The following is an 11734-nucleotide window of genomic DNA, read 5'->3' on the forward strand; positions in this document are numbered from 1 at the left end:
ATTACAGTTTATCTATCCATTCACCTACTGAAGGACACCTTTGCTGTTTCCAAGTTTTGGCAATTATGAATAAAGCTGCTAAAAAAACATTTGTATGCAGGTTTTTGTGTAGAATATGAATATGGGACATAGGAGGAAATGATTTTCAAAAGTCCCTGTACTTCTGAGAGAGTTTTCCAAGATTTAATAATATTCTGAAATTCATTCTTCTCCTACCTCTAGCATAGATATCAGGAATCATTCACTTGTGTCTTACCTGCATGTTTATTTCTGCCACTGATAAAATAACAAGCACCTACCTATCCATTATCACCATGGCTCTCTTCCCCATCCATTTGTATAGATCCTTCTCTTAGCCCAATCCTCTACCCTCTTTACTGCTATTTTTTCATTGTGCCTCCTAAATCCACTTTTCTCCTCTTTCATCCCTGTACCTGAGTTGTGTTTCTTCTAGTTCTACACATGGCTGACTTATTTTCCTATGTAAGATATTCACTTAGTGTCACCTCTTCAAGAGCCTTTCTCTGCCCACTCTGTTCTTTTTCTCTTGGTTATCTATCTGTGCATTTTTTCACATATATTACATGCTCTGCAGTTACTCTGAATTCTATTTGTTTTCATATTTATCTGTTTTAACCCATGAGGGCAGGAAATTTGTAGGTGTATTTCATGCTATATTTGCAGAGACCAAAATAGTACCTGACAGTGTCATACATTTATGAATCTTCTGGAGGCACCATTTTTTCTCTGAGAAGTAAATGCATTTAAAAATTACAGACAAATGTGATTTTCACTAACATACGACTATCATATCATACTGAATTTTGTGTGTAGTGGATAACATTGCGCAAGTGTGTACCCTCAGGTTAAGGGAACAGAAAAATTTTGATCTTACTTTAGCATACAACTCTTTGTACTGCTACAGTATTTTTTTCCAGGTTATTGATCATAGTAAAGACAAAAGTAACTTGTTGGTTATCAAAAATTATCTAAATTTACTTTTGCATTATAATCGTTCCCAGTTTCTTCAATATTGTAAGCATATTATATTATTTTGTTTCTCTTTACCCTCCAAGTCATTATTCTCTGGAAATACCCCAGGCTATTATATTCCTCTTAAAGTACCAAGTCTAGAAATTGATAGTGCAGAGGAGAGCAAGAGTATAAACTCTATCACTCTGCTACTTTTGAAAAATATAAATCCCTAAGTTTAATGGGAAATTGACATTCCTTCCTTCATGTTTTTAATATCTAACAGGAAAAAAATACACATTTCAAAAGCTGCAATTTTTAAAAAATTTAAAAAATGAAAATGTTAGAAATATTTTTACAGAAATTGCTTGATATTCATTATTAATTACATTTGCTTATTAAATAATGCCTATCATCTAGTCAGTTAATTTATTGGACAAATGAGGGATGTTTCAAGTTTACTGACTATCTTTTCAGAATTAAAGAAAGAGTTAAATACAAAATTGTAATGATAAAATTAGATACATAATTTTTAAAAGTCTCACATTATTTGAAAACTATGCCATTATAGCTTTGAATCAGATTTTGAGTTGAATAATGTTCTTAAACTTTATGTAACCAAATATGTGACAGTTGAGGAAACAGACTCACAAAATTAAACCACTTACCCAAGATTTGACAGCAGTGGAACCAGTGGTAGGATTCCAGACTTTTGACTCACAGTGTGTTTCTTCTTCAGTTATACCATGTTGTTCCATAACCGGGAAGGATAATCCCACAACTGAAAATGAAATGATTATTTAAGAAAGCCTACTGCCCATTTTATTATGAAAGATCATATGATGCAGTGTAACAATAACAGTGTTTACAGACTAAAGACCTGATATCAGCATCCTATTCTAATATCAACTGAGTATTGAGCAAGTCACTTAACTTTGTTGAGCTGGAGTTTCTGTAGAGGGTTGTAATGAAGATTACATAGGAGAATATTAGGTATATCTTTAAAAGCTTAAAATATTATCAACTATTTTAAGCAGCTCAGTCCTACTTTACTTCATATATAATGTCAAGTAAATCCTTTCATGTTCCTGGACAAAAATCCTCATAACAAAAAAACATTATCAGGCTATTTAGACAAAAATTTCTTGCTTGACCAGCACATCTAGGGACTCATTTATTTTAGATGTTCATAGATTTTTTTAGATGTTCATAGCATTTTACAATGTTAATCAAATATGTAGATTTCCCCCTTTTAAATCAGATTGAATACACTAGAATAAACCAAACTACACAATGTCATTAATGAGATGATTCTGAAGATATCTTACAATATATGTATCAAAAAATCATTTTTATGACTATCAGTTTCATGGGGCAACATGTAAAGAAAATGATATTGTATGCTAAAAACTTTTAAGTTGTTTGAATACTAGGTAAGTTATAGCTTTATTATAATTGTAAGGTTTCTTGAAAGAATGATCAAACCAAGGGACTAATCTTCATTGACTTTTAAGTTCATTAGTAGATCAATGAAATATGTCACTAAGATTCTTGTATTGCAAGTCATCATTTATTTGGAAATCATAAATTTGAATATGTCTCTTGCTTATAGAATCTTAATTCACAAAAACTATTATAGTAAATAATATGGCTATAAGAAGTGATGCAATTACGAAAGCCATTGAAGGAGTGCATTGAAGAAGTCCATTTTCAGGGTCCCTATTCAGTGTTCTATTAGTTTTTCCTAAAAAGAAAATACAAAAGCTGGAAGCCAAAGAATTACATGCATTAGAGATTTTTTTGTGCTGGGAGGATAGGAGCTATTAGATCATAATGCCCATAATTTTGTGAACATAGAATTGTTTCCTATACCATTACCCACTTCTTTGTCTGGTCTCCATAAATGGCTCAAGCAAAGGAGCTTTATACTATGTCCCTTAGGAAACAATTCCTCAGCCTAATAGACCTAACAAGGCTGCCTTTTCTACAATAGTCACTCAAAAATCTCCTATACTCAATTTTAACCCATTACCTCTAGTTATTTTCTCTCAACTAACCTAAAATTTGCTCCTTCTCCCCTCTTTTTTACTCTGCAGATACTTTCAAGTGATTGAATTTCCCATTAGTCTTTTCACCAAATTAAATGGACACTGTCTTTTAATCTCTGCCCATTAATCATTTCATTTAGACCTTAATCATTTTTCTTGTTCCTTCCTGAAATTTCATTGGATCACTTTTTTCTCACATTGAGAAATCTATATTTCTTCTCTGTATTGTGGTCAATTTTAAAATAAATTTAACTGATTTTATTTCTGCTTAGCCTCATCTCAGAGATGATTCCTTTCTGTTGTCCTCAATAACATTTACAACTAAGTTGCACTTTACTAGCCATGTTATTAATTATGCATCCTGTAGTTTGGGGGATTTTTGTGTATACTTGGCTATGCAATTTCATAACTTCTTAATAGGATATATTGCTTCCCCTCATTTTTGTAACACATATTGTTCACTGAAGTGCTATGTACAGTTAATTTTAAAAAGAAAACTGTTTCAACAACTTTAGCCAGGAACTGTGCTTACATAAGCCCCAAAAGGAATATCATACCCCATACATAAGAATGGAGTCGTGGAGTAGTTTTATCTATGTAAATTCCTGTGGCAATGACCTCCTTCCCACCTAATAAATACACTCAGGCTTTCCAACCTGTAGCAATTTCAAAGGCGATTAAAACATACTTAGCCATAAAATCTAGTATTTCACAGCCTTTCAAGAATCATTGCTTAAAATTAGAGGATCATTGTATCTGATGAAGACTTCCAGATAAAATGCAAGTCTTTGAAGCAAACAGAAAATATGAGATGTTTACCAAGTGAAATATTTAAATCTCGATGGAGAGTTCACAGCTCCTAATGAGAATAAAAGTTCAGTAGGTTATTTGTTAGGTTGAGAGGAGATAGATACAGAGAGTTTCTTTTCCATATAGGGAAAGATCGTAGCCAAAATTGGACTGTTCCATTGAAGGGACTCTGCACAATCCTGGACAGCAGGCAGGGATAGAGGGGACTGGAGGGTTTAAATGTGTTGAAAATATATAGAGAAAAGTGATGTCCATTTTCTTTTTAAGATATGCTTCTGCCTTCGCTTTCTAAATGTCTTCATTTTCTAGAGGCTCAGAGAATCATGAACAAGAATAAATTCCAAAAGATAAGACCCAGGTTAAAATATCATTAAATCCTTTACAATTTTTCTACGGTACATTGTCTTTAGACCATCAGTACAGTGATGATACTATTGTGAATATAATCTATAGTAATGTTGACCTTGCTGGAAACTCAACCTGGAGTAGATGCGGTATGAACCACATCCCTCCCAGATAATGTAAGAATATGGGACTATGATTCTTCCTATGCTGTTTTAGTAACTCTTTGCAGAGTAGAATTCCCTCTAAGGAAAACCACACAATGGATCCAGGAGATATTAATAATAGCGGGATTTCAGAGTATAAATTTTTTGTCATGGGTCAACAATTCATTTCAGAATGCCCTATAACTTGAATGAGCAATACTATAATTTTGCATATAGGATTTAAAATATTACAGCTGAATTGTTAATAAAACCCTAATGTTTGTTTTCTGCAAAATTATCATTAGGTCTCAGAATTTGTTGAGAGGGTCTACATTGCTGCTCCTGGTGATGATAAAAAAAATCATAGATTTTTTTCATTTTACATACCTTTCTCTAACTACTATTAAAATAAATATGCCCAGTCAAAAAGAAAGTCATTTAAATTTTGCAAATTGTTAAGCAACGTGCCATTTATGTTCTATATCAGTTCATAAATCATTAACAAACACCACCACTGAAATAGAGTTTATTATCTATTTTTGTAGCACCCACTCAGCGATGTATTTCCATAAGACACATGATCACATGATTTTCCATAACTTTTGTTTTACTTGTAGTTAGTTATGAAACATATTTTCACAGTAATACTTAACTATACTTTTGGATATGAGTTATTTATTTGGTTGTGTTTTTAATTTTGTGATACAGGAAAATTAGTGGTTATATTTTGGCGACATTTAGTATTCATGAGCTGCATCTATTTCTAGTACTTGTTTCCATTACCTTCTAGGTGCTTTAAGATTTGTTGTTAATCCTTTATACTACCTCCATCATTTTCTTCTGTTTTGAACAGGTTGCGTTTAGTGATTTTTTAGTGAGACATTAATCAGCCTATAATTCTATAATCTAATAAATTTGGTTTCATATAAATTTTCAATCTGAAGGGAGGTTAATTTTATTTGTAACAGTAACTTCATTGTTTTTGTGTGATTCTTTCTTTTAAAGTAAATATTCAATATAGTCTATAAAATTAGTTGTGGGAATTTCTTCCTGTATCTAAAAACAAAACTTGGTGGTTCTAGGATTACCAGAATTTTATAATGAATAGAATATGTTTCTATCTACTCTGCCTTCTACACTCTGTATGGGAAAAGCAAATGTCTTGAAAATTCAAACACAAGATGAGCCCAAATTAAGTAGCAGGATCATTGTGGCCCCTAAATTAGTGTTTCTATGACAGACAATGTTTTAAATTAAGATTCTAAATAGTAACTTCAAATACCTCAAATTTTGACATGACTTAAGAGTTAAGGATATTCTTATGCTCCAGCAATCCCACTACTGGGCATAAGAAAAACATGGTTCAATAGGATACATTCACCCCAATGTTCATTGTGGTGCTGTTTACAATAGTCAAGACATGGAATCGACCTAAATGTCCATCGACAGATGAATGGATAAAGAAAATGTGGTACATATATACAATGGAATATTATTCAGCCATAAAAAAGAGCGCAATGATGCTATTTGCAGCAACATGGATGGACCTGGAAATTATCATACTCAGTGAAGTAAGCCAGACAAAGACAAATATATGATATCACTTACATGCAGAATCTTAAAAAAATGATATAAATGAACTTATTTACAAAACAGAAACAGACTCACAGACTTGGAAAACAAACTTCTGGTTACCAGGGGGGAAGGGTGGGGGGAAAAGATAGATTGGGAGTTTGGGATTGACATGTACACACTGCTATATTTAAAATGGATAATCAACAAGGACCTACTATATAGCACAGGGAACTCTACTCAATGTTCTGTAATAACCTAAATGAGAAAAGAATTTGAAAAAAGAATAGAGACATGCATATGTATAACTGAATCACTTTGCTATATGCCTGAAACTAATACATTGTTAATTAACTATACTCCAATATAAAATAAAAATTAAAAACAAAGAATTGATGGGAAAGGGGAGGAAATACACAAATAATAATGATATAAAACAGTAATAAGAATTTCTTTGAGAAGTATTCAAAATGATATTGGTGATTTAATAAAAATACACACACCCCTGGAGAAAGACAGATAACCAACAAGGACCCACTGTATAGCATAGGGAACTCTGCTCAGTATTCTGTAATAACCTAAATGGGAAAAGAATTTGAAAAAGAATAGAAATATGTGTATGTATAACTGAATTACTTTGCTGTACACCTGAAATCAACATAACATTGTAAATCAGTTATAGTCCAATATAAAATAAAAATTTTAAAAAGTCCCCCAAAAAAGAGTTAAGGCTATTCTTGATTTGGAACTATTGTCTTTACAAGTACGCAGATGTAGCTATGGGAACAATGCATCTCAACTTCTTTTATAAGTGGTTACTGAGAATAGAATCTAGTTTCTAGTTACTATATGGCTGTATACAGAAAGTAGTTCATAGAATCTACTTTCTTCGATTCCATACTGCATTAGGATTTCCTAGACTATGCTGCAGGAACTAATGCTCCCCAAGTCTCGGGTGCTTAACATAATCAAGGTTTATTTTTCACTCATACAATATGCCCATCATGAGTCATCTGTGGCTTTATTCCCAACCCAGGTAAACCAAGAAGCCACTATTGGAAACACAACTCATTATCTGGTAATGGGGAAAAGACATGATAAGCCACGTGCCTGTTCTTAAAATTCTGCCAAGATTTCACTGATCATAGCCTTTCACACAGAGATGTGTGATACTCTTGGAAGAGAGGCACTGCAGGGAGAAGCACTGAAAATTATTGTCAAACATGAATCCATTCTAGTGCATACAGCAAAATTATCTTCCAATTTCTTTGGTGCCTGGACAACTCAAGTTTCTCTTCCATGCAAAAGGATATTAGATGTTCAAACATGCAAAGGAATTCATACAAGGATACTTCATCCTATAACACACACACACACACACAAACACTATGTGTCCTATATAACTCATATGTGTGTACAGAAATAAGATGTAACATATATGTTATATATTTTTTTAAATATTTATTAAGTGAACTAAAATTAGAAACATAGTTCAAGTCAAAGGTTTTTCACCTGATATTCTGCTTATTGAACTTTTTGTTTGCTAAAAATAAAACAAAACAAAAAACAAAAAAAATTTCAAGCAAGGCTATTTATGTTATTTAGTTTACTTTAATTATTGGTTTACTTCTCTTGATAAATATATGATTCTTGCACTCATTGGTGAGTTTTTATTAGGATATTTAATTATTTTCAAGGTATGTTCATAAGCAAAAGTTTTGTTCCCTTTGTTAAATCTAGCATCCTAATATCATTTTCAGCATATGTTTTATATTGTTTATCCTTACTTGAAATTTTTCTGACTTTGTTCATTACTTGAATTTGTTCTGGCTCTTTTGTATAATTTAAATTATGGAGTCCATTCTTTTTTTTTTAATTAATTAATTTATTTTTTTGGGGGGGTACACCAAGTTCAATCATCTGTTTTTATACACATATCCCTGTATTCCCTCCCTCCCTCGACTCCCCCCCACCCTCCCCATCCCAGTCCTCTAAGGCATCTTCCATCCTCGAGTTGAACCCCCTTTGTTATACAACAACTTCCCACTGGCTATCTATTTTACAGTTGGTAGTATATATATGTCTGTGCTGCTCTCTCGCTTCATCTCAGCTTCCCCTTCACTCCCCGCCCCCCCAAACCTCGAGTTCTCCAGTTCATTCTCTGCATCTGCGTCCTTGTTCTTGTCTTGTCACTGAGTTCATCAGTACCATTTTTAGATTCCGTATATGTGAGTTAGCATACAATATTTGTCTTTCTCTTTCTGACTTACTTCACTCTGTATGACAGACTCTAGGTCTATCCACCTCATTACATACAGCTCCATCTCATTCCTTTTTATAGCTGAGTAATATTCCATTGTATATATATGCCACATCTTCTTTATCCATTCATTTCTTGATGGGCATTTAGGTTGCTTCCATGTCTTGGCTATTGTAAATAGTGCTGCAATAAACATTATGGTGCATGTTTCTTTTGGGATTATGGTTTTCTTTGGGTATATGCCCAGTAGTGGGATTACTGGATCATATGGTAGTTGGAGTCCGTTCTTTTTCAGTGATGATTTTTTTTTTTTTTACTAATAATTATTTTTAATTCTAATGTTTTATTTTAATTGCATTTATTTTACCTGGCAGTTATGTAAAATGATTTTCCACTTATAGTAGCAGTATACAAAAAGTTTATATAAAGTTTACATAAACAAGCTGACTGCAACAGTCAATGGTTATAATTAAGAGACTTGGCTTTTAAAAAGAAACAAAAGCCTCACCAGTAACTATTCAATTTTTTTCTTTCTTCTGATTTTACAGTTAACCCACAACGAGACAAAGTGACACGTATGTATATAAACCTTAAGTTGTATAAGATCTGTGTGAGCTATGTTATGAGGAACAACATTTAAGAGGATATTTTATGTCTGTTTCACAGGTTACTACTCTGCTGTGTTTCCGGACTGGCCGATATTTCCACGTAACAGATACATATCGCTTTTTCTCATTGTTACTCCACCTATCCTAATATTGACTGTTATAATTATCATTTTGGTCAAGCACAAATACCCTCATTTACTTCCTTTGAACTAATACAATCCAGGGGAAAAAATTCCTCATTCATACATGGCTTATGTCCTAAAAAAAATAACAATTGGGTGTATTTCTAATTTGCAGCAAACCCTTACTCAAAAGAAGAAACGGTTCAACTTCCTAACACTATAGGATAAACTCATCTTTACTTTCCACATTTTATGAAGAAGTATTGTTTTCAGGCTGCAACAGCTGTGACTTACAGTGAGTAACCTATCCCCTGTATGCCTCAGCTTCTAAATATGTAAAATAGCAAGCTAGATTTAGGTGAGTCTGAATAACTGCACTGGCCCTCATTAGTAGAAAACATTTCTATATAACCTGTTGCATGCTGCTTCAACTCTAAATATCTGGTTGTCCCTGCTCTCTTGCAATTTGATGTCTTTCTGGTTTAGTACTCAGACTGGAATAGTAATTAAGGGAATTAATTTAAATGGCCTTGTTTTTCTGGATTATGGATTAATCTTGGAACAAAATGTAAAATGAGATTACGAAAAGGAATAAGCCTACATGTTTACTTGGTATCATTAGAGAGAGCACTGAAAAATCAATTTTCCTCAAAACCAAATGCTGGGACATGATTAAAGACCAACAAATGGCCTCGGACATTGGATTTAATTACAGTAGCCACATTCCAAAAATCTTTATATAAGCAACCTTAAGAATAACCCCTAAAACCATGCTTAGGTAAAACCTGCCTGGAATAGATTAGGTGCAATGCATATAAACACATGATACCACTCTCTAGTATAAAATTTTTCAAAAAACATATGGAGAATACAATAATTTATAAAGAATAGTTGTTTATATAAACACTGTTATAAAGAACAAAACAAACTCAGAAAAAACTGATCAGGGTCTTCTCACGGATAAGGCGACTAATGCCCTAGTATCTCAAAATCCTTTACAAAAGGAGATAGCTTAATAAATTCTAGCTCAGGGTTTTTTTTGTTTTTTTATGTTACTTTTTTTTCTTTTTCTTTTCATCTGCTTCCATTTTAAGCTTAACTTCTTCAGCTGTAAGAGCCCCCAATTTCTTATTCTTTGCTTTCTTAACCTTTTCCTTGATGGCAGCCACATCAATTTTAATTTCAGTAGAAGCTTGCTTAGGTTTCACAACTAGTTTTTCTTTAGGTGGAATAAAAGCTTTGTTTATTTCCTCTTGTCTCTTACTAAGAGCTTCTGCTTGTTTAGCCTTTATTGCTTCCATTTTCTGTCTCTTCTTTTGACTTGCCTTCAAAAAGTATTCACCACTAGCCAATTCTTTGTCAATCTGACTTTCTGGCTGTGGTGGTGGGAATGGTGTATACGCCTTCTTAACAGTTTTCTTCTTTGGTTCCTTGCGTTTATTCACATTTTTGTGCTTGAACTGTGGCAAAAATCTTTCCCAACTTTGTGATCTTAACTCAGAATCTTTCGCCAACTCTCGTTTAATCATTAAGGTTTTAATGTTATAAATTGGATGAATATTCTTCATAGTGTCTAGGACTACTTTTCGAACCTCTTTTAAGCCACTAAAAGGTCCAATGGCTGAAACCGTGTTTCCCTGAACCATAATGTAACAGTCTGTTAGGAGTTCCAACGCCTTCAACGTAGATCCTTTGGGACCAATAAGCCGTTGTCTTCTTTTTACAAATCTTTCCTTATTTCTTACTAAAGAACCTATTTTAATGATGTCACATGCAACATCATCCTGAAGAATTCGTACTGCCTGTTCAAACGAAACACTCCTTGGTAATAGTTTTATTAAGTCTCTGGCCCTAATGATGATATATGGATCAAATGTCTTCTTTGTTGTACAGACAGTCATGCTGCCCTCGATCAGGTCCAGGGTTGCATTAACATGATGTTCATTCAAGGCTTTCTGTACCAATGGCCAGCATTCTTTCAAGTAAGCCTCTCTATATTTTGGAAACAAAGTTGCAAAACTGCTCTCCTCCAAGAGTCCTCTTGTATTGTCCTCTTTGGAAAAAAGCTGGCTCCTTCCAACCATCAGGAACAGTGAGGAGTTCTGATTCATCTTGGTTCTCCGGCTTAGGCTTCTGGCTACGAAATTCACTTTTCCCAGACGCTGCAGCAGGCCCATCCACCTTGGAAGACGCCATCTTCAAACTACCTCAGTGACGATTTTTAACATTTAATTCATTTAATAATGTGATTAAACACTCAGTTGGACACATCTACATCATAAAAATATGTGTAATAAGGCCATTGTCCTTACGTTTTTGTATCTGACTAAAATATAATGTTGATTCTGCAACCAGATTTCTAGAATGTACTCATTAAAATTTTCAAACAAGAGTTTTCTTCCCATTGTGTAAAAAATGAATGCATATAGAAATGCACACTAATATTTTAAAATTAGTAATTATTCTGTTTATAAAGAAATAAATTACTGGTTTAATTTGGCAAAGTACACCTAAATTATCTTGGTGAAACATTTTACATTTTTTTTAAATGTCTTCTTAGAATTATCATTTTGTGTTGAGGATTCACAGATTTTTATTATAATTCATGCTCTTATTAACTTTCTTTTTTTGTTGTTTTTTTATCAACTTTCTGACTAAAGAATGTGTTTAACTTATTTTGCATGTTTTTGTAGAATGATATAGTTAACATTATAACTCACATATCACATTCTTTACCTTTCTTGCCTTCCACATTTCTCCCTTTCTGGACATTTTTGCACATTTACATGCATACATAGAATTGAGAAGTTTTCATAGATTAATTGGCCACTCAGCTTAATTTAAGCATGCATCT

The 11734-nt window shown here is 33.1% G+C and overlaps 1 protein-coding gene across 1 annotated transcript; it reads right to left on the bottom strand.

Moving 5' to 3' along the window:
- Positions 1 to 9148: 9148 nt before the first annotated feature.
- Positions 9149 to 11076, bottom strand: LOC130830642 (KRR1 small subunit processome component homolog). The gene is given in 2 exon segments (XM_057698004.1): positions 9149 to 10943; positions 10945 to 11076. Coding segments are annotated over 2 exon segments (1143 nt in total). The 3' UTR covers positions 9149 to 9932.
- Positions 11077 to 11734: the final 658 nt, after the last annotated feature.

The sequence above is a fragment of the Hippopotamus amphibius genome, chromosome 10 (assembly GCF_030028045.1).
Source record: "Hippopotamus amphibius kiboko isolate mHipAmp2 chromosome 10, mHipAmp2.hap2, whole genome shotgun sequence".
Classification (NCBI taxonomy): domain Eukaryota; kingdom Metazoa; phylum Chordata; class Mammalia; order Artiodactyla; family Hippopotamidae; genus Hippopotamus; species Hippopotamus amphibius.